Here is a 24,550-nt window from a genome sequence, read left to right as displayed (position 1 = left end):
CTCAATGACGGTAACTGTTTTCATTCACGCCTTAAATTAAGTCTTTGTAGCTGGTTACACTGTTACATTCTATGTAACCATCACTCCCAAACACCGTTTCTATTTCTAGCCCTTTACAGTACACTTAAGAGCATCTAAGACCAACTCTCATTGTTAATTTCAGAATTGTTAAGATTTACTATATTAAATCTCTTCTGCCTCCTTTCTAGTACTTACCATTTTTCAGTAGGGAGGAGGTAGTGTGTTTTAATTTGGATAAATAAGGCACATGCCTGAAGGATTTAATTCTTCATTTCATGCATTTTGTAACTCCAATGGGACTGAGGAAACAGTAGGCCCTTGATGTTTGTAGCTCCAAATCTGGTGTAGCGGTTAATACACATAGCATGACTTTTTGTGAAATCCTGTTTCCTAGCTAGGTGAAGTGGTAAAATTGTGATGTTTTCAATCAAACATTTAATTTATCTCTAGCTCAAAACTTTGACTCCATGGGTTGGACTGCGGAAGATCAATGTGTCGTACTGGTGCTGGGAAGACTTGTCTCCATTTACAAACACCTCACTCCAGTGGCTTCCTGGGGAACCAAGTGGTGCTGGATTCTGTGGATATTTAGCAGAACCTTACCAGCAGGGACTGAAGGCAGCAACATGTATCAACCAAGTTAATGGCAGCGTCTGCGAAAGGCCTGGTAAATATGCTGCTCAGGAATGTCTTTTTTTGCCAGGGGACGGGGGGAGACACGGACAGGGGACTACTTGAGAAGTAGTTCGTTTCTAGTAATACAAATGAGATTCCCCCATTAAATTTTGAATGTTTACATCTTCCACTATCTAAACAGACCAGTTTGAACAATAGTCTTGTTTAGTTATTCTGTTCAAGAATTAGATGTTTAAAAAACTGCAGCTGTCCAGTGAGCTTGTTGAGCAATAATTAGCTTTACAACTTTCTCCCAATTGTTTATCTGAATGTGACATTCCGGTTACCTATGGTATGGAACGGTCTTCTTTCTGAAGTAATAAAAGCTATTCTTTGATTTTTTTTTTTTTTTTTTTTTTTTTTTAAATTTTGGTGCATGTTTTCTAGTCAGAATTTTTTTCAAAGTTTAAAGTTAATAGAGCAAGATGCTGCAAATATGAGTTTTGAAAAATAGGCTATTTGCTTTTGGAAAAGTATTCTATCATTTTTGGAACTGTATGTGTTTAAAATTGCTTGGTTTATTAACTCTCCATTTCAGATAGTTATACTGAATAATAATTAGTGCCTTATTTTTAATGCTTTAGAAAAGGCTGTCAGATTACATATCTAAGGCTGAATCTATACTGGCCCCTCCCTTATGAAAGGGGCATGTTCATGAGGGAGTTTGGGAGATGCTAATGAGGTGCTGACATGAATATGCAGAGCATCATTATCATAACGGCAGCTGCACGCGCCTTGAAAATGCTGCTTTTGGAACATGCGCCACTCGTGTAGATAGGGGCCTTTTGAAAGGACCCCCTGACTTCGAAAGTCCCTTCTTCCTGTTTGGTTTTAGGAAGAAGGGGCTTTCAAAATCAGGGGTTCCTTTTGGAAGGCCCCTATCTACACGGGCGGTATTCATTCAGAAAGCGTCACTTTGGAATCATGTGTGGGTGACATGCTAATGAGGCTCTGCATATTCATGTCAGCGCCTCATTAACATCTTCCAAACTTCCTCGTTAACATGTCTCTTTCAAAAGGGAAGTGCCAGTGTAGATGTGGCCTAAGTGAGGGACACAAATATAACCTCTACTTTGTGCTTGTGCAGGATACAATCAGAGATGAAGGTGTTTGTGGAATCTTGAATTCAGAGTTTCTAGTTTTCTAAGTAGATGTTCCCACAACATTTTAATCTAGTTAACTGGTTTAAAACTTAACTTGATCTCTCTTTTTTGGTCTAAATTGTGGTATAGTAGATTCAGCACCAGACTGGGAGCCAAGATTCTTCAGTTATAATTATGGTTCTGATAGTAATTTGATTTGTAGAATTGGTCAAATTACTTTTTATCCTACTTTTCCACGTGTAAAATTCTCACTATTAAAAATCTATTCTCATTATTAAAAATCACAGAAATATGAGGAGGGTTGTGTGGATAACACACATGCAACCGCTATAAAGATATAACTTTTCTTCATTGGAAATGTATTAATATTAATAATTATAGAAGAATGAATTGCTGTAACTGATATTTCCTGCTGCCTATGGATGTCGGATTGAAAGGCTTCTCCAGCTGTCACTGTTGTGGCCACATTGCAGATTAAATGATTCACATCAGCAGCAACCAACTCATGAAATAATCAAACGGACTTCTGAATGATGTTTCAATTATTAGTAGATTTGGGCTGATTTTATTGGCTAATAAACAAATCACTGAAAAATGCAGTTTTGGTCAGCCCCACAAAGTGATCACCATGAACGTGAGTTAATCATGTAGTTTCTTGACCAAACCAAAAATATCAAAACATTTTGGCAATGTCACTTGCTTTTTGAGCAGGCTCAAAATGTTGTTTCAATCTGGGGCATTTTGACAAAAGCGAAGGATGAGTTCATTGACCAAACAAACAGTGGCAGTCTGTAGTCATTCATAAAGAAAATTAATAGCTTCAGAGCTAGGGGAAGGGAGTGCAAATGACTATATTGACTGTTGGTTAGGATTCTCACCTGGAGTGTGAGAGACCAGAGTTGAAGTACCCCTGCTTCACAGACTATTTAATTGTTTATGCAAAGTGGAGCAGGATCAGCTCAGCTGGGGAGACTGAGAGCTGATGTACACTGATGCTGTAAATCAAGTCAAGTTATGCCAGTTCAGTTACCTAGGTTATGTAACTTAGGTTGACTTAATGGGAGACATTCACCCATCTAGCATAGCTTTTGCTTCTTGTGGAGATTGAGTACAGCTGTTGACAGTAGAGCATTCTCCCACTGACTTATTGGGTATTCACCAGACCCATTAAGTAAATACTGCTGCATTAATTGCAGTGGTACCATTTTAGTTGATTGTTTGTACATAGCCTGAGAGAGCTCCATACCAGAAAATCTCATAGTCAGGATCCTACCCAGTCCTATTTCTAATATTTCTGCGCATTAAGCAGAAGGTGGAGTTGAACCCGGGAAGGTATCGTGAATGCTAAGGTAAAGATTACTATAGAGGTCATCTTTCCACTGCACCACAGATTGGCAATCCAGTCCTTTGCATTTATCAAAACACCCAAAATTGTAACAAAAAAATTCAAGTTAGGCTACAATTAAATGTTTTATTTCAATCCTACTTTAAAGTGTTTTTGACTTCTTGATTCACCAAAATTTTGGAAAACATTTTATTTTTGGTTTAACCTTAAACTAAGCTTTTTTCAATTTTTCAATACTAACAGCAAACCAAACTAATCCAACTTTCACCCAGGTCTAGTATATTTGTTGCACTGAACATTTCAGTTTGTCTGGTTGACAAAGAGCTATAGAGCTATTCACCTTTTTTTTTTCCTATTTGTGTAAATGAACAACTGCCTGTAATTCATTACCATAAAATAGAATAGTGTGTCATCTGGCTTCCCGTTTCTCAAGTGTTGTTTCTTAATACCTAGCTAACCATAGTGCCAAGCAGTGTCGCACGCCCTGTGCCCTGAGGACGATGTGTGGAGAATGCACAAGCGGTAGCTCTGAATGCATGTGGTGCAGTAACATGAAACAATGTGTGGACTCAAATGCTTATGTAGCCTCTTTCCCATATGGCCAGTGTATGGAGTGGTACACCATGAGCAGTTGTCCACGTAAGTTATTTTCTATGTAACTGTAAGGATGATCTAAGGAAGCGTGGCTTTGCATCAATCGCTAACAAATTTAATGTGACAAGATAGTAAGCAGTTGACCAAAATTGCAGATGCTTAACTTGATGACCTTTATAGATGTAAGGACCAATCCTTGAATGCACTGTTTCATGAAAGATGTTAAGCAGAATTATGCCTCAACTAAACTAACTTAAGTAGCTCTCAAATGGCGTGGGTGGGTGAATGAGCTGGCTGATTGGTTGGCTGAAAACTTACCAAGTTTCTTTTATTTCCTAATTTTTCCATTTTTGAACTCTTCACTCTGAAATGTTTACATAAGCTATTTATTTACTCATACACGTGTGCGTGTGCATAATTTTAATAAGGCAGAAGTGTTCACCTCCAATTTGACCTTTGAATTAAGAGGATAGCTATTCTAAAAGTTCAGTGGCGATGATGAGTACATCAAGTCTTACTTAGCATGTTATGAAACCATAAGAAGGCTATTGAATTGTGTAGGAGCCTTGGGAAAATGGGCAAAATTATTGGTAATTGGCAAAGGCCTAGTTAATGGTGGGACTTCATTATCATTAAATATTTGAGAGAGAAAATTTAAGCAGCTGAGTTTTCTAGGATCTAGAAATTGCTGAAAGCTGGTTAAGAAACCTGGTAAGACATTTCTGTATGAAGCACATCATGGTTTTCAAACTACAGTATTTTCTGCAATAGTCTTTCTTTAAAAATTGCTTATAAACACTGCAAAATTAATTTTGAATCATAAATGCATAAACTGATAGTGTTTTATTCCAAATACCTAAAGTTGAAAGAAGTTATAGGAGATGTGATTGAATGGAGCAGAGTAATGGAAGGATATAGTTCTTCCTCTAAAGTGAAAAGCAAACAGTGCCAAAAATGTAAATGGCTTGGATAGAAAGGTATTCTACTCATCACTGAGTACAGAAACGCTTTTTTCAAGTTGTGTAAGATGACATTTGTGATTGAATGAAACTCTGTATTGAAGTAGAGTAGCACAATATCGAGTTGGAACCTGCAAATAAGACAATTTCTAAGTCATCACTCAAACAGTGGCATTTATTAACCAGGGACTCAAGAATAGCTAAGAAGTATGTGGAATTTACATCCTTCCTCAGCAGAACATTGGGCTTGAGGGACTTTCACATACCCTGAGGGATCTTCATATGCACCCTAACTGTCAATTTTCCTTAAGAAGTTTGTGTGCTGCATTCAGTTGCTCCTGGAGACAGTTCACTGAGAACAAATTACTTGGATAACGCTTTCTAATTTAGGTTTATATTTGTTATAGAAGAATGTAAAACAGGTTGAACCTCTTTAACCTGGAACTCTCTCATCCTCCATAACTCAGCATGATTTTAGTTATACTGAGGACCACTTACCATGCATGTGACAAAGTTTTCCATGGGTGTGTAAAACTTCCTTAAAGACACCAGTTCTGGCTTTTTCTTGTGCTGTTATTTACCTGTAATTTAATCCCAAATGTTTTCTAAGAGCCCAGTAAGCAGTGGAAGTGTTGGTAAGGCACTAGACAATATTGCTCTTCCATGGTCCAGCAAATTCTCTCATTCTGCACTGGTCAGGTACCTTGGGTGCCAGATGAGAGACGTTCAACCTTGTAGTAAACTGTCTGACGCCTGTATAAAGTGGGGGTACCTCTCAGCTGTTAATCAAATTAAATCTGGCTCTCCCTTCATATGGGTACCACAAATTTCATATTTCTAATTTGTTTGAAAGTCAGATTGTTACCATTCAGGTAGTTAATTCTAAACATTCAGCAAAATTTTAGTGTGTAGATTGTTTAATTGTTAAAAGTGGGCTTGCCCAGGTGACTTTTTTTTTAAACAGTCAGTGGTTTGCTTTATAACTAGTTAAATAATTGACTCTGCCATACTTTACCAGTTGGATAGCAGTCCATTTTTAAGGTTTATTTAGTCTGTAATGAAGTTGAAATGCGAGTGCTGAGATTGTCAGATTCATTATTCTCATAGAAATAAATGAAAATCCATCTATTTATAAATGTATTTTAGCACATGAGAATAAATGTTAATTGACTTTGTAAGGATCAGTAAAGGCTTGTGAAGATTTTTATTGCAAATATTACCTTGTCTTGTGAGAGATCCAATGGTTTTTTCTATCACTTGACATTACTTTTCAAAGCTGAAAACTGTTCTGGCTACTCCACATGTGGTCACTGTTTGGAACAGCCTGGTTGTGGTTGGTGTACGGACCCCAGTAATACAGGAAAAGGGAAGTGCATGGAAGGCTCCTACAGAGGTCCAGTAAAGATGCCATCTCCATCAACAACAGGAAAATACTACCTGGAACCCATCCTTAATGTCAGCATGTGTCCAGCAGAGAACAAATACAACTGGTCCTTTATCCAGTGTCCAGGTAATTGAGCAAAAGTGTTTTTAATAATTGAAAAACTTTGGTGATCACAAAACTTAGGGTAAAATATCAAATGCTTAAATGATTATAGAACTCACACTTTTGTCACTGAAAGAAAGGGGAGAAAAAGAAACATGCACAAAGAAGGTAAATATCCTTTTCAAAACAAAGGAATTCACAATCAGACTATAGCACTTCCATCTTTATCACTTTTGAATATGTTAAACTGGAGGAGTGAATGAAGTTAAGAAGAAGTACAGTTCCAGTTTTCTAAATAGTACCTTGAGTTGACTGTTAGGAATACCCACTTTCTTATGCTGCATGTTTGCTATGAATTATGGAGTGGTGAGCCTAGAATTATGTGGAGACTCTGCCTTCCTTCTTCCTCCAACCCCATAAACTTCTCGCTGTTGCTTCAAGTCCAGTTGCGACAGTATTTCTGTTATATACTTTGGTAATCAATTTTATACTGCTCTAACATTTTAAATTGGAACAGTCATATTTGTGATGATCTCAGATATTGCACCACATAGCGTGAGAACTAGGGCCTCTTCACAATCCAGAACTTGCATGAGGTAATTCCATCAGAACTTGTCTAAGATGCTAACCCAAAATGCAGACCAGACTTCTACATAGGAAGGGCTACATTTAAGCACAGCTACCTTGTATGTCTTTGTTCTCTCAGCCTGCCAGTGCAACGGACACAGTAAATGTGTAAATGAAAGTATCTGTGAAAAGTGTGAGAACCTGACAACTGGCAAACACTGTGAAACTTGTATATCGGGCTACTATGGAGATCCTACTAATGGAGGAACATGCCAGTGTAAGTGAAAGTCTTAAATCTTTACTACAAGCACATCTTTGATGTTCTGTACTGCAGCTGGTCGCCATAGTATGAGTGCTGTTCCGATCCCACTTAACATACTGGCCAAAGTGTTTTGATTTATTACATGTGCAAACTACACTAAAAAAGCATTTTTTGCCAAGTCAGGCATTCAAATGTTAGGAAATGCCAGGTTGGAGGCTATCTTTGCACCATGAATTCAATCCTCCTGTGCATTTGCATTATGAAAACCTCTTGTCAGATATCACCTAAGTCTGTGGTAAGAGGAGAGGTGGTACCCATGCTGTGCTCTGAATCAGACAGGAATTTTGTGGAGACAAAATAACATGGAAATATGTAATTGTGTGTTAAAAAACAAAAGCAAAAAAAAAAAAAAACTTAGCATAACAAATAAGCCCAAAGGGGCTAAATTCAGGTTGTGCAAAATTCCGGACAGTGGTTAGTTTTGCTGACATAAAGTTTGCTTCTAGAAATGTCTTTTCTACAGATGAGACATAATGCTGGAGTTACTTTAAATCAAAATTAGGTGTCCTATTAAAAGAGATTCTCTGCTTCAGCCAACGTTTTGTGTGACAATCCGGGAATCATTTGCTGAAATGTGACCTGTGTTACTCAGGACATCATATTACATTATTGTAATGATCTCTTCTTCCCAAAAGTCTGTGACCCGTAGGCTACGTCTACACGTGCATGCTACATCAAAATAGGCTATTTCGATGAATAACGTCTACACGTCCTCCAGGGCTGGCAACGTCGACGTTCAACTTCGACGTTGGGCAGCACCACATCGAAATAGGCGCTGCGAGGGAACGTCTACACGCCAAAGTAGCACAAATCGAAATAAGGGTGCCAGGAACAGCTGCAGACGGGGTCACAGGGCGGACTCAACAGCAAGCCGCTCCCTTAAAGGGCCCCTCCCAGACACAGTTGCACTTAACAACACAAGATCCACAGAGCCGACAACTGGTTGCAGACCCTGTGCATGCAGCATGGATCCCCAGCTGCAGCAGCAGCAGCCAGAAGCCCTGGGCTAAGGGCTGCTGCCCACGGTGACCATAGAGCCCCGCAGGGGCTGGAGAGAGAGCGTCTCTCAACCCCTCAGCTGATGGCCGCCATGGCGGACCCCGCTATTTCGATGTTGCGGGATGCGGATTGTCTACACGTGCCCTACTTCAGCGTTCAACTTCGAAGTAGGGCTCTATTCTCATCCCCTCATGGGGTTAGCGACTTCGACGTCTCGCCGCCTAACGTCGATTTCAACTTCGAAATAGCGCCCAACACGTGTAGCCGTGACGGGTGCTATTTCGAAGTTGGCACCTTTACTTCGAAGTAGCATGCACGTGTAGACACGGCCATAGTGAGCCATTGAAAACTTCTCTGGTACTTTTATTTTTAAAGGAGTGATATCCCAGTGTCTCAATAGCTATTCAAGCTGAAATTTGCCTCATATTCTACAGGATCTGAATTCTCCTTTTTGTTTTGGTTAGATATGCTGCCTTCTTAGGGTCTGACTGCTGTGCATCGTTAAAATATTGCCATATTTCTTTGCAAGATGGCTGGATAGCAGTGGTGGAGTAAGTGAATCCCCATTGAAATTTCATTTAAAACTGTGAAAAAAGCCTTCAGGTCCTTGAGAATTAAAGTGTAAGGTACAGTTCGTCTAAACAGGTAGTGTAGGTAAGCAAGTATTGGCAGTAGTGGGAAATGAATATGGTAGGTATGATGTTGTATTAAACTATACAACAGTAAACTTACCAATACATATGTGTGAATTATTATTGCTGGTGTTCTTAAACTGACTTTACATAGTCTTCTGAGATACTGAGTTATGAGTGTCTAAACTAGGCAGTGAATTGGAGAGGAGCTGGCACTAGCAGGCATGAATTTTACTCCCAGCATTCAGTTCTAACTACTGGATTGCCATCTTTCTCTTTGACACAGAATATGACATAGAAAAAGTTACTTTTTTCAGAGTGGGAGGAGAAGGAAGGGTCCAACCTTCTTATCCAAGCATCATAACAGACAGTTTGGCTACATCTACGCTTGCCCCATACTTCGAAGGGGGTATGGTAATCAGGCTGCTGGAAGATTACTAATGAAGTGCTATGATGAATATGGAGCACTTCATTAGGCTAATTCTCCCCGCAGCAAGTTTGAAGTGTCAGACCTCGAGTGGGCGGCATGCCGTGTAGCAGCAGGCACTTCCAAGTGCCTTTACTTCCCAAAATACGTCAAGAGACTATGTAAAGTCAGTTTAAGAATACCAGCAATAATATTCACACACACTTTGGCTAGTTTACTATTGTATTAAACAGAATTCTGGGGAGTAAAGGCACTTGGAAGTAGCGCGGGCACTTCAAGTGCCCACAGCCACACGGCATGCCAGCACTTCGAAGTTTGACACTTTGAAGTTGTCAGTGGGGAGAATTAGCCTAATGAAGTGCTGCATATTCATCACAGCACTTAATTAGTAATCTCCCAGCAGCCTCATTACCATGCTCCCTTCGAAATACGGGGCAAGTGTAAACATAGCCTTTATGTTGTTGCTTGTTTTGTACAATGTCTTGCACTTCTGAGGAGCCAACCAAGTTGACCGTTTCATGCCACCCACTGGTGTAGTTTTTCTGAGCTGAGATGTGCAGCACTGAGATGGTTGTCCTGGCCTTGGCCTGCATTGGCGGTGTCAGCTCCTTCCTGTATATACCTACAGCCGTCCTCAGGATTGCCTCCCAACAGGGAATGTGCAGGATCTTCTCCATTTGCATGTTCCACCTCTTAGGCATCTCCATCTTCTTTAGAACACCAATCTTTGTGTACCTGTGACCCAGGCCAAACTGTTCTGATCAGCACTATGAAGCTGGTTCTGAGCTGTACACCCTGATTATTCCAGTCTGCATCCTGTGCTCAACAGCCTGAGGAATAAGTTTCAAGAAGGAACACAGGGGAAGGTGTCCTGTCACAGTCTGTAGTCAGACCCTCTCCCACCCAACCCCCTGTCTGCCCACTGTACCTCCAGAAAACCTCCCCAAAGCAGCATTTCCTATAACACACTAAAAGAGATGAGCCGGATGTTCAATGACAGTCAGTAGGGACTTTGCTAATGAAGATCAGTCAAAAGTGGAAGACACTACAACAGGGATTTTTCAGTAGACCTAAGGGATTTAGATGCCAAATTCCATTCAAAGGTATTGGGTGGGGGATTAGAAAACGTGTGAGGCATTGATAGGATAGGATACCATTTAACATTTAATCCATCATTGACAAAGCTAATAGGTAATGTGAGAAGAAAAAATAAGGTATTTGGCCAAGTTTTTTAGTTCACCCCTCATTCTTTTAATAATTACCATGCAGTTTGAACAAACACGTACTCCAGTGAGGGCCAGCATGGCTTATAGAGGGAGATCAGGAACTCAGGGCTACATCCCATGGTGCTGAAGGAATTGCTGGTCAGTTGTAGCTGTTCTTTGTTGTAAAGGCTTCACTGATGACTTCCTAGAGTTCGTTATAGGCACTGAATTGTCTGGTGCATTCCAGGAGCAATTTTCTTTCTTCTCAACACTCTACACTGCATACTCTGTATTCTGTCCATGCTGGTCAGTTTATTACACATTGTGTTTCAGTAAATGCTTTTGGTGGAGCTTGGATACTTGGAAGCATTTGTGTGTTCACCAGCAATTGGAGATAATTGTGATGGCAAGGTATGTTTAGCATATGTTTGAGTTCCACGATTGCAAGTGTAGTCAGTTAAGTGTGGCACCAGATGCATTAGATGCCCCCTCAAATGGTGTAAATTTAATGTCAGAGGGTCACTGTAGTGGTGTTTCCAACTTTTCTGAGGGTGGAAGCTGGAAAAAAGCCTCTTGCCTGTAAGTGAACTCTTATGTCCCTTGGTGGCTGAATTGTGCATTGGTCTCCACAGGACAGTTATCAGGTCTTGGAGTAGTTGTGGGCCTCAGAATCATGAAGGCTTTGTAGACCCTAATGGTGTTGGTATATGTGGATTTTGACCAACCAGAAGTGTGGGGAGCTGGGTCTTCCCCTTTTTTGTTCTTGCCAAGGCAGGGTACTTTAGGATGCTGCTGTTTTAAGGTTTAATAAAGCTATGTCCACTCAGCTAAAAGAGTTCTTTTTCCTTATTGGCCCCTTGCCATTTGCTCAGTATCAGAAAGATAACCATATGCTAGCTAATTCTCGCCTCAGCAGCTGTTTTTTAAAAATAATGTCCTGTGTAGAGCAGAGTGTTAATAACGAAGCACAGGATATGTAACGAGGCAAAATGCAAAAATAGCCGTAAGGGGCCTTCTCTAGTTTGTCATTTTTAAATTTTCTGATAGACCCTTCACATGTGTATATGTTCGTGCTAGATAAGAAAGCTGTTTGGAACAAAACAGAAGTCTGTTATCCCTGCGATCAGGTACATGTCCTCTCTGCCAGTGATTCTAAAAGATGCTGTCTGGAGCACTTGCTGGTGGTCCACAGATGCCTGGCTGGTGACTAGGAGCTTTGCTTGCCTCCAGGAGTTGCTGTATTGCGTTGAAAGACAGCAAGACTTTCCTTTTCCACGTAAATGATACAGTAGCTGCCACTGAGATGTCATGGGTCCTTCTAGCCGTGGGAATATATGAATCTATATGACTTTTATTAAATTAACTGCTGGTTGTACCTCCTGCATCCAGCAACCTCGGAGTCTGAGTGATCCCGAATGAGGGGATTTGCTGGATGAAAGGAGATTATGTCCCCATGCTGCCTTGGGGGAGAGGGGAGGGACACTCCTGCAGGGCTTCCCCACTGGGCTCTGCTGTTCTGTCCAGGTTCCCCATTGCTGTCGGTCTGCTTGAGTGCCATGCTCCAGCTGATTTCCTGACACGGGGTGCGGGGCTCCCCCAGCCCTGGCAAGGGTTCCTGTTGTCTACGGGGCTGCCGGCAGGGTTCCCCACCAAGAGGCTGCTGGCAAGGCACCCTACCCCAGCTGGTGTCATCACTGTCTGGGGGGTTGCCGGGCTCTTCCTGCCCCAGCTTGGGTCTCTGCAGCTACAGGGCTGGCTCCACAGCCTGGCTCCGTGCGCTGAGGCTGCATCTGGGGCTCCCTAGAGTGGACTTCCAGTTGGAACTCTCTGGTCCAGGGGCTCTCTGGTCAAGCAATGTCCATTGTCCTGCCAGGGGAGAGAGTTACAGCCTGTACAAAGAAAATTTTTCTTGTGCTGTTGCTATTGGTTCATGAGAAAAATGTGTGTGTGTATGTGTGTGGTTTTTTTTTCTGTCCGATTAACATTGGAAGTACCAGGAATATCAAATCTTTGTTTTTCTTGGAAAAACTTTCAGCTCCCAAAGGAACAGAGAGGTAATGTTCGCACAGAACTTTTTCTTGCAAATGTTGATCAGGAGTTTGGTTAAAATTGTTTTTTCATGATTAAGCATGGATCAAGTCCTCCCTCTTTGAATTTTTGTTCCCTTGTAATTTCATCATATTAGGTACGCTTGTTCTTTAAAGAGTCATCCAGCAGAAAAGGACAGTTGAGGGTTCATAGAATTTTTTGGTGTTTTTTTTAGGCCAGAAGGAACCATCATAATTGTATAGTCTGACTTCTTACATAACAGATGCCAGAGACCTTAATCTTATAGGGTGATAATTTTAATGTCAGCCCAAAAACACAAAATGAACCAAAACAACTTTGTCTCAGTTGACATTGAGATCTTCGAGTGTCATAAAGAAGCGAATGGGTGCCGATAAATTTTTGGTTTGTAGTTCACCTTTAACATAGTCCAGTTGTCTGCCTAAATGTTTTAATCACTGTAAATAGACCTGTCCTTATTGTATGCAAAGCTAATTTTTTGTCTCTTTTGCAGCTTGTAAATGTAACGGTCATGCCTCTATCTGTAATACAAATACAGGAAAGTGTTTCTGTACTACCAAAGGAATGAAAGGAGATGAGTGCCAACTGTGAGTGGCCATTTGTTATAAATATTTGGTATCTGAAGGCTGTACATAAACTAGTTCTATATCCTGAAAAATATGTGTGTTTAGTATGGCTATAAACATATAGTACTGGGTTACATCTGCACAAGAAGGTTTTTCAGCAAAATTGGGCTCTTGTTGGGTCAACCCATGGAGCATCTACATGGAAAATGTGCTTTGTCGACTGTCCGTCCACAAAACTTGGAGTATCTGCCAGCAGCATTATACCTCTCTGCATTCAGGTATAATGCCTTTCTTGACAGTTTTCTGTCAACAAGACAGCTGTGTGGTTGCTCTAGGTCCCTTTTGTGGACAGACAGGGCTTCTGGTTCACTGGGCAGCCCTGTTTGCCGTGCTTCTGGTCAGCTGTTCTTTAGAGAGGGGCCTGGGCAGTGTGGGTGCCCTCTGTTGACAACATGGATTGCTCTTTCAGTCTGATTTTATGTGTAGAAGCAGTCTGTCGACAGAAGTTTTGCTGGGAAATCCCTGCTGGCAGTCACTTCTGTCAGTAGATGCTGCTCGTGTAGACATAGTGCTGATGTTTAACAGACTTCAGTAGCAGTGAAACCAAAAGCAGTGTTTATGTTATGGTAGTGAGCAAAATGGCTTACTCAACATTATTAGATAAAGTTTTAATAGAGAGAGACCTTTATACAGATTCTAAAAGATGAAAAATAAGCTTTCTTTCCAGAATTTTCATACTGCTGCATGTATTCCTATATTTAATATATATGAACTGTCATTTTTAGGGCATTCTGTTTATTCAGTTCTTGCAGGGCTGGAGAGCAATATATTGTAAATACAGGTAAATCTGAAATAAATTGGAAAGAGATTTCAATACTCCATTTTAAAGGAGCGCATAGAAGTGTAAACAGTCACAAAGTGTATTTATAGAAAAAGCTTTTACATTGCATGTGTTATCTGTAAAGATTTTAAGCTTGATGGGGCAGACACTGTCTGTTGTTGTGTTTATGTCTTCTGACAAAACTTCTGTCAAAATATCACTGCCAAATTGCCAAACGAATCTGAAGGGCGATCCGCTCAGTCAACAGTGTGTGGCCGGACTGCCCAGCCATGCTCTCAACAAAATGGGCAACTGGCAGTATAGTAGACAGGTCTGCCCAGCGTCCTAGAAACCCTGTCTGTTGAGCAAGGGCCCTCTGGAACGTTCAGACCGGCTTTCTGTCAACAGATCTCTCTTGACAGAGGGGTTCTTCCTTGTGGGAAGTGGGATAAGACTGTCGACCAAAAATGCTGCGGTCTGTCAACAGAACGCTTTGGGAATCTGGATGCTCCCTGGGTTTTGTCAACAAAACTCTCTAGCATAGACATAACCTTAAATACTGCCACAGTAGAAATATCAGACTGTAAGAGGCCTTTAGAAGTCATCAAATTCAGCCCTCTGCACTGACCAAATAAATGACGTGTGTTTGTCTCACCTGTTTTTAAAATCATCTTATCATGGGAATTCCATTACCTCGCTTGGGAGCATATTCTGGTGCTAAACTGTCCTTACAGTCAAAAAGGTTTTCCTAATATCCAACGTGTGTCATCCTTGCTGTAGATTAAGGCAATTACTTTTTGTGCTTCCTTCAATGGACGTGGAAAACAATTGATCGCTCTCCTCTTTATATACCAGCACTTGACATATTTGAAGATGGTTACCAGGTACCCCCTTAGTTGTCTTTTCAGTTGACTAACCTTTCCTATTTTGTAACCTTTCCTCATAGGTCAGTTTTTAAAAATCTTTTATTTTCTGTAGCTCTGCTCTAGACTTTCTTCTTTCTCCCCCTTCTTTTTATTTGAGGTGTGGTGCCCACAGGTGGGTTCAGTGCCCTAGCTGAGACCACACCAGTGCCACGTAGAGCAGGACAGTTACCTTCCGTATCTTAAATTTGACTCTTTAATGCACCCCAGAATGCTAATCCTACTTTGGTAACTTTATCACATTGTTAGCTGGTATGTGATTTGCTATCCTCTACAGCCCTCAGATCCTTTTATTCTGTACTAACACCTAACTAGTTAGTCCTCATTTTGAAGTTACGTATTTTCTGTTTCCTCTGCAAAGGAATTACTTTGCATCTTGTGGGTTGCAAACAAATTCTCCATTATCTCACACTTGCTTTGAATTCACATCCTGTCTTCCAAAGTGCTAGCTTGGTGTCATCGGCAGGTTTATAAGAGTACTCTGTGCTCCATTATCCAGTTCACACTGCCAATTCTGTAAGGCTGCTACTTCAAGCTTAAGAAAGGAGCAACACTAAAAGTTCCTCATCCAAGTAGATCCAGTTACCGGAGACCTCAGACCCTCTGATGTGCTAGTGAGGATCTGAGTACTTCCAATACCAGGCATTATGTTAAGATTTTAGTTAAGTCCCATATCTCAGCAATAAAGGGCCTGGAACCAAAGACCTCCATGAACAGGACACCAGCTTCTGTACAATCCTTGAGGCCTTCAGTACTGTGATCAGTGCCTCACATGATGGTCTCTGCAACACCATCATTACTGATACTGAATTCAGTTGCGTTAGTACCTGAAAGAGGTTATGGTACCGAGTGAACCTGAATCTGTTCCTTGTGTACCGTGGATGCCTCTTGATGATGAGGGTTGGCTGGTTCAACAACTCTCCAAGCTCCTGGGAGACTGTGTTTCTCCATCTTTGACTATTCAAGAGGTGAGTTTTCACCTCTGGTACAAGATGGAAGAGCAGACCAACTGAAACCCAAAACTTTTAGTTCAAGGATCTCTCAGTTTATTACAGGAGACCTTTCTCCCTGTTGCAGCAGCAGGCCATCAGCCTTGGGATGACTACAGTTGGACAGTCCTCATGCTTTGTGGACTCCCTCATTGGCCTTAATGAGATCTGCGGGCAATGTCCTCACCTCAGTCCTGCAGGCAACAGGAAAGACCTGACAGTGCAATCCTCCTTCCCATTCATAGCCTGAGGCTTTTTATTGACTTTTTACCACAGGACCATCAAGAACAGGTCAGTTCTATCAGAGTAAACTTTTGGCAAAATCTTCTCTACAGACTTCAAGTGATGCTTCACTGTTTCTGCTACATTAGTGAGGAGATGACCTTCCTGGCTTCAGTTGTCCCATTTCTGCAGGAAGTTCAATCAGCTGTGAACTATTGACCTCTTAAGGGCCAGAAGCTTTTTGCAGATTCCATAGACGACTTTGCTTCATACCGTAAAGGGTAATACTGGGGCCATATTTAAGTCTTTGAGGTATATCTGCTGGCAAATAAAAGGAAGTTAATCAGAGTTCAGCGCACAGATCCTGCCCTCCACTTTTTTTCCTCACCACCTTCTATAAGACACTTAAACTGCAGCTAATTGATCAAGGGTTTCAAAGAAAAAGCCTTCATCTACCTTCTACCTTGACTCCTTCATCCCAAGCTTCAATGTCACCCAAATGCCAGTTTTGCTTGGGAAAGACTCCAGACCACCCAATAGCCAGGTTTTGTCATCTGCACAACACAACTCAAGTTCCTCCATTTAGACACCATCTCTCTTTATTTCATCAAGAATGCCAGGCTATAGCATCACAGAAATGTATCAGAGAGGTAGCCGTGTTAGTCTGTAGCTTCGAGAACAACTACTAACAAATATTTTGGAGCACAAGCTTTTGTGGGCAAAGACCTGGGTATTGGAGTTCCTTACTTTGCCTTATACTTACCCCACCACCTCCCGACCCCATTCTTCCCTTGCAGCCCCTTTCCCTGCTCCCCTTCAGGGTATCCTCTCACAAGCAGTTGCTAACACAGGAGATGTCATCAATCCTAAGTCTAGGAGCCACAGAGCCAGTCTCACCATGGAAAAGGATTCCATTCAAGATATTTTCTGATAGGCAAGTAAAGTGGGGTTTTTGGACAGATATTAGATCTCAGACAATCAAACAAGCATGACGGACTTGTGAAATTCAAGATGGTGTACCTAGCAGCTGTAATTCTGTCCCTGGAAGTAGGGGATGGCTTTGCAACCCTTGACCTAAAAATGCTTATGACTTTTGCCAGACAGATAAATCACAATATGGATTTGTTCATTTCACTTTCAGTCACTGGCCTTACCAGTACTGAGTTCTGCTCTTTGGTCTGTCATCCCCCTACAGGGGCATTCTGAAAAATCATAGGGACTGTAGGTGTTTGTCTGTGGTATCTTTCCCTTACCTTTAAGGCAGTCTCCTTAAGGATTGGTCGTGTCTAGAGGTGTGGTCAACACTTCTAATAACTTGGCTATTCCAAAGTTTAGGTCTGTAGAGAAATCTCAATATCAGTCTTGATCCCTACACTAATTATCTTTATAAGCCATTGCTGTATTCTGTAGCAGACTTTATCCTCTTCTTGACAGCTTTCTTGCTCTAAATAGCCTTATTCAAACAGTGCTGCTCAGCTCTCAGGTTTCTGCAAGGATGTGTCTGCAACTGCTGGGACGCATGACAGCATGTAGTTTTGTTGTACAAAAAGCCAGGCTGCATCTTTGATGTGTCCCATGGTGACCCAGGGTTGTTCATACACCCAGTAAACAGTCTTAGCATGCAAATATCTGTACCCAGTCAGGTGCTACAGTGACTCATCTAATTGTAGAATCTATCTAGAGTTTGTGCAGGAATTCTGTTCAAGTAGAATCCCTCCTGTGAGCATGTTAACATCAGACACTTCCCTCTTGGAATGGAGAGTGCATTTGGGTCCTCACATAGGCAATGGAAAATCGTCACAACTGGCACACAACTTACACATCAATCTATTGGAATTATGATGGTCAAAAATGCTTTCCTCTTTTACTCAAAAAAAAAAAAAAAAAAAGTGCACCAAGATCTTGACAGACAACATAGTGCGCATATATTACATCATTTGTCAGGGCAGAGTGTGTTCCTCTGTTCTGCCTCAGGTTGCATGATCTGAGCAGACATTTGTCCCTAAATTACAGACAGGAATTGGACTCAAGTGCTCGATAAAGCACGTCTGACTTAGGGATCTCCAGAGATTAATGTTTTTGCCACAGGAGTGTAGGGAATTCTGTTCCAGAGGGAGTCTTGACCGCAAATCTGTAGCAAATGCTTTTCTTTTTACATGAACAAAAGATCTTCTCTTTCCAAATCCTCCAACTCCATTGTTCTCAAAGGTTTTTCTGAAGAGCAGATGATGACCAAACCTAAGTCATTTTGATTGTGCTAAAGTTTGGTTTCTTAACCTCATCAGACTTGCTTCTCACCGTCTGTAGCACCTAAAACCTTCAGTGGTGTCTCAGGATATGGGTCTGACTTTTTACACCACTCTTTGTTCTGCAGGGTTTCTCTGGACAAGACATTGTATGCTCATCAGAGATATATGGATACTATTAAATAGCAGAAAAAAAAATTAATAAAAATACTTACCATCAGAAACAGAGAAAATAAGGCTTTTGGTGTTATCTGTTTTCAGTCCAGTTGTCTCTTTCCTTAGTCTTACACTTCTTGTTCTAACTGAAAAATGCAGGCCTCTTTCAGAGTTCCATCAGGGTTTATTTAGCAGCAAGAACTGCTTTCTGTGTTCCAGGCGAAGGCTTCTTGTTGTTCACTCATCCATCCACGGTGAGGTGCTTTAAAGAGTTTTAGTCTTTTGCCACAGATAAGAGCCCATATTCTGCTTAGAGATTTAAGCCCATCTCACAGAACAACTCTCTGAGCCATTAGCTATGTGCTCACTTCTATACCTGTCTATCAAGACAGCCTTCTTGGTGGCCGTCATTTCTTCTCAAAGGGATGGGCTTATGAGGGGCTTTGATTGCAGACCCTCCCTTTACTTTGTTCTCCAAGGAGGTGGTATATTTGCGACTTCATCCAAAGTTCTTACGTAAGGTGTCCTCTGGCTTTCAAACAAACTATTTATCTTCCTGCCCTCTGCCCCCCACCCCCTGCCCTGAGTTGCATCTCTGTACACAAGTCTTTTTCTTTTTTTTATACATTTAACTATTTAGAGAGCATCAGCTCATTACATGGACACGACTAGACCCTTCTTGAAAACACTCAATCTTGTTTCTATAGCAAATAGATGTAATGGAATTCCTATCTTTACTCAGAAACTTTCTGAATGGGTGTATGCTATGCTTTTGCTGTGGTGACCCCTCCCTCAAGTCTACAGATGCAGACAGTGATCTAGTACTCAGACGTTCCGGTTTCTTAAGTCTGCAGGGCTGCAACATGGTCCTTGAGGCACGTGCTTTCTTACCACCGGGCCCTAATTTACTCTGCTAGATCAGATGTAGCAATAAACAACACAGTTTTCTCCTTGGTAATGGGCTAAAATGGCCAAAAATTCTACCTCTTCAAAGGTTTACTGACAGGGTGTCTTCTAATGTGGAGTGCCCACAGGGATTGTGCTTGAAGCAGGAGAAGCTACGCATGATGTGTAGCAACTGGAGTTCTTCAAGGTGCCATCCCCCTTTGGCTGCTCCATTACCCACCCTTAGGAGCTGCCTGTGTAGGCTTTTTTTCCAGAGAAGGAACTAAGCAGTTTGCCTTCTCAACCCTATGAAGCCTTGGTAAGTGGCACAGTGATGTGTAGGACATGTGTAGGTACAGATTTCTCATCAGTGGCACAGCACACAGGCACACCTAAAGTGAAGCACCTGCAGGGAACGCATCTTGAAGAACTCTAATTAGTTCATGAAGTGAGTAGCTTCTCCTTCCTGTAATTTCATACTTCATTTTGACTGCTTTTTACTTAAACTTCCAAGTTTCCATGGTTTCTTCAATAGCTCATTACAGCTTCAGACGTGCACCTTTTGTTTTAAATTGTATACTGTTATCTTCTGAGCTCAAGCTGTGTTCTGTATATTTTTTTAAAATGAGTAGAGATTCAAGCCAAAAAAGAGAAAATAAGACTGAAAATCATCATTGATTTTAAAAAATTCTTTTTAGGTGTGAGGTAGAAAATCGATACCAGGGAAATCCACTTAAAGGAACATGTTATTGTAAGTACAACTGCTTTTCTTTGCTTGAAAACAGTAAATGTCTTATTTGATGTATAGAACCAAATAAATTAGAACTGTTTTTCTCAGCACAGCATCTGTGTAAATGCAGATGGTTTAAGATTACTACATTCACCTCATCCGTTCTTAGAATGGAAGCTTTTGTTATTACACTACTGAAATTCAGATTACCCTATATGATATAAAATACTCTTATTTTAGCACTCTGAAATAGTTGAGATCATCATTATAAAAAGATACTAGATGGAAAAATCTTCCATTACATAACAATGAAGGTTTCAGACAGGGTTTTCAAGGAGGTGTTAACATTAGAATTGTGCACAATTTTGCTTGAACAGTTGAGCATTGGCACTGATTGGTTTTGAAGATAATCTTGTGTGGTTATCACACACATCAGGGTTGCTTATGCCAAGCAGGTGGGAAAGAAGAAACTGTCCAATGTTGAGGGAGGCTTTCTGGGTTCTTAATAATTGAAGAACTATTGAAGCCCAGAAAATTAGCAATATTGTGAGAATCTTTAAAAAGGTTGTTTGGTGGTGCTGTGTATGATAGCCAGAAATACTTCATTAAGTATTTAGTGCCTTTCTGCACACTCACTTGAATCCAGTAGAGATTGCAGTGGACTGGATTAGGCTTCTTCCATATCAAGGGAGGGGAATTGGAAAAGAGAGAGAAAAACAAGAAAGCTATAGGTAGGTAATGAAGCCACAGCCCACCTTTTGTAAACGGCCTTGCTGTGTTAGCCAGAGGAGCAGTTTTAATTGAATTTGTTTGGCCTTTGTTTTCTCTCAGATGCAGTGAAAGCAAGGTGAGTCACCAGTTTTGCTAGATGGGTGAATGTTTTTCCCTGCGCTGTTCTAATGGGAACATTGTATTCTGCCATTGGAGAATGTGTTTGGCTTTCCTTAAACTCTCATTACATCGATAAAACAATTGTGATAGGCACCTAGACTTGGTGAAACTGTGAGAATTAAGCAAAGTGTAGAATAGTAAGAGAGAGACAGCTGTGTTAGTCTGTATGCTATCAAAACAAAAAAGCAGTCCAGTAGCACACTAAAGACTAAAGGATCCTCACTAACAGCCACAGTCTATACCTCAGGAACACCAGTCCTGGAACCTTTCCCTGCAACAAAGCCCGCTGCCAGCTTTGTCCACATATCTTCTCTGGAGATACCATCACTGGACCTAACCAGGTTACTCACAGAATCATGGGCACTTTCTCATGCTCCTCTACTAACATCATATATGCCATCATGTGCCAACAATGCCCAGATGCTTTGTATATTGGACAGACTTCTAACTCCCTTAGACAAAGGGTAAACGGGCACAAAACAGACATCAAAACACTCCAGATCCACAAACCAGTTAGTCAACATTTTAATGGAATGGGGCATTTGTCAATGACCTCAAGGTATGTGTGTTACTGAAAAGAAATATCGCTCTTTTGTAGAAAGGGAAGCGGAGGAATTGACATTTATATTCAAATTCGGAATATTAACACATGGTTTAAATTGGGATGTGAACTTTCTGAGTCACTATAGGGGCTTGTCTGCATACTGAACTCAATCTAATTCTTGATCTTCCCCCCCTGCTCTCTGATTTGCTCACCTTGATTATCTTTTTCTGATTTGTCCTCCTTGCTTACTGTTTTTGGTTCTCTGTGCCTTAAATATTGAGTCTGTTCTGGTCTGGCTATGGTCTGAAGAAGTGGGTCTGTCCCACGAAAGCTCACCTAATAAACTATTTTGCGAGTCTTTAAAGTGCTACTTGACTGCTTTTTGTTTTTAAAGACTAACAAAATAATTTATGGGTGAGGAGGTTTCGTGGGACAGACCCACTTCTTCAGATCATAGCCATACCAGAACAGACTCCATATTTAAGCCACAGAGAACCAAGCATTGTAACCAAGGTTGACAGATCAGAAAAATGATTAACAAGGTCAGCAAATCAGAGAGCAGAGGGGCAGAAGGAGTGGGGGGAAGTCAAGAATTAGATAAAGCCAAGTATGTAAAAGAACCCCTATAATGAGCTAGAAAATTGTCGTCCCAGTTCAAACCACGTGTTAAGGTGTTGAATTTGAATATAAAAGAAAGTTCAGCAGCCTCTCTTTCCAAATGGTTGTGAAAATTCCTTTTCAGTAAAACACAGATTTTCAGGTCATTAACAGAATGGTCCACTCCATTAAAGTGCTGGCTGACAGGTTTTTGAATCAGGAATAAGCAAAATGTAGTTAAATTATGTAGTCATCCACATTTCCCTTCACCAAATATGCTTAGGAAAGAAGCTTTTATCAGATGTACAACTTGAAAAATGTAAACCATCTCCTTACCCGTACTCCTTCAACAACAACAAACACAAAACTGAACAACTTTGGTTAACTTCAGTAGAATAAGATGTAATAGCTTGCAAGGCTTGGGGTAGTGATGTTTGAAGAGTTCATTATTGTCTCCCAAGCTCAAATTTCTCTTGGGGCAACAGCTTATAACAGTACAGTAACTACTCCGTCGTGTTTCAGTAAACTATTTTCTGGTTTAGAATAGGCAGTCGAATACTTGCCTTGCTTTTCCAAAGCTAGTTTTATTTTAAGATTTTTTGTTTTCACTCTTTCATATGCATTCTTTACAGATACTCTGCTTATTGACTATCAGTTCACCTTCAGCCTTTCGCAAGAGGATGATCGCTACTATACTGCAATCAATTTTGTAGCAACACCTGAAGAAGTGAGTATTGTCTCTTCTCTTTTGGACCAAGAGATTTCATATTTTGTTTTTAGTGTCTGCCTTCTCTTTGCCCTAAAGAAAGTGGCCCATGAAGCTATTTGAACAGAATCATGGTCTTGGTGTACCTGGGTAGTCCATCTCCTAATTACAATCTCCTCAGTCTGTGTGGCTGCATCTTGCTTCCTTGCAACACCTAATGTTTCTGGACAAAGCAGGGTATAAGGACCATTGTTTAGTTGTTTTGTATTTCTGGGATATCTAGTTAAACTCCTCTAGCATTCTCTTGTTGCTTGCCATTAGTTTTGTATCTTATTGTCTACTTTCTTCTACCTAATAGAATCAGCTTAGAATTGTGCCAAGGAACAGTTTATTCTGTTTGTTTTGCTTTTCTTCCTGGTCCAAAAAGCATCTCCTTTTGGAATGAAAATATAGAGCAGTCATGTAAGGTATCTAACTTAAAAAATAGCCCCACGTTCATGGTGATTTCTGTACATCAGTGAAACTCACCCGCTGGGGAGGTTTTCTCTTGTCTTCTTTTTCACTTCAAGCACTCAGAGACCAGCCTCCAATTGTTCTGCCACGAAAAGGCCCATGGGGTAGCTAGAATGACTCCTAATTAACACTAGGGCTCATGTTTTTAAAAACATGCTGTATTCAGAATCCCAGAAAGCTTGAGACCCTGCCGGGAAGAAAAAGTCCTGTTGGTCCAAACACTGCAGTGAATTAATGCTGCAAGTCTCATCCTTGGAATTGAGTCATGGATGGGGGTGCAGGCAAAGGCAGAGGAAGAAGCCCCAGTACTCCATTTATGTATCAGACTCCAAGAACATCAGAACATAGCTCAGAGGCTGCCAACTCTGAGCTGCGTTATACGGTGTTAAATACCAAGAGGCCTTCACCCATCTTTGTGGTCCATGATGCTATTGCAATACAGATGAGGCTCCTAGGAGCAGTGAATGACATACTTCATTGCAGACAAAATCACTTCCCATTTTTTTTCATTGTCCACACCATTCCCATCAATGGATACAGGAATACATAAAGCTTGGGATTTGCTGTTCACAGACTAGAGCCTGCTTAGTACCAGGGCAAACACTGTTAAAAATCTGTTAATCCCCTACAAGAGTACAGAAAATAAGGGGGAAGAAACAAGTAAATTTAGTATGTTTCATTCTAACCATATTCCTTGTCCCCTCTCCCCTGAGCTGGACAGAATCTTTAGAAGGAAGCCTACCTGTGTAAAAGTCTCTTCGGAGTCATTACGGTTAACTGAACTTTTTGAGGGGAAAGAGAAGATGTTACTTGTAATGGTCAGAAGCTACTTCATGGAAGTCTGATCTCATTTTCTAGAAAACAAAACAGGAGAAATGCACACAAAAGGGAAAAGATGAGAACAACAAGGAACACACAACTTGAGAACACATTGGCAGCTTGACTGCTGAAGAAGCACAGGCACTGTACACAGTCTTGTCAGTGACTCTGAAAACTGGCAAAGTTGTTTGGGATGTTAGGGTGTTGGTTCTAGTTGTCTTTCTGGTCTCAGGCTTACAGCAGTGTTGCAATATATGCAGGATTGCCTAATGAGACAAATAGTTGGACGAAAGGGAAAAGGAGAGGTGTAGGGAAGAGTAGTAGTATTGTGGGAAGCAGAAGAACCAGTCAAGAGGGATGTATATGAGACAAAAACTGACATATGAGGTGGTATTTGGGATTACCATGAGCCAGTTGAGATGATAGTGGAGATGTCACCTGTGTCCTCTTCCTTGCCCAGTCTGTTGAGGTCAGCTTTCAGGATCAGGGCAATGAAGGGTCCCAGGAGACAGTGGGGTTGGCAGCTTTCATGATGAAGGTT

General features: G+C 41.0%; 1 protein-coding gene across 1 annotated transcript in view; it reads left to right on the top strand.

Moving 5' to 3' along the window:
• The window catches only part of ATRN (attractin), a 246,863-nt gene that overhangs the window by 112,661 nt on the left and 109,652 nt on the right, over nt 1–24,550 (top strand). The window contains exons 16-22 of the mRNA XM_074992222.1: nt 472–688; nt 3,598–3,783; nt 5,974–6,207; nt 6,890–7,027; nt 12,896–12,989; nt 19,908–19,960; nt 22,604–22,698. Of these exons, the coding sequence (XP_074848323.1) occupies nt 472–688; nt 3,598–3,783; nt 5,974–6,207; nt 6,890–7,027; nt 12,896–12,989; nt 19,908–19,960; nt 22,604–22,698 (1,017 nt within the window). The remainder of the gene's footprint in view (nt 1–471; nt 689–3,597; nt 3,784–5,973; nt 6,208–6,889; nt 7,028–12,895; nt 12,990–19,907; nt 19,961–22,603; nt 22,699–24,550) is intronic.

Source organism: Carettochelys insculpta, chromosome 4 (assembly GCF_033958435.1).
Source record: "Carettochelys insculpta isolate YL-2023 chromosome 4, ASM3395843v1, whole genome shotgun sequence".
NCBI classification, from domain to species: Eukaryota; Metazoa; Chordata; order Testudines; family Carettochelyidae; genus Carettochelys; species Carettochelys insculpta.
The sequence above is the reverse complement of the archived record's forward strand: the minus strand, read 5'-3'. Positions and strand labels throughout refer to the sequence as shown.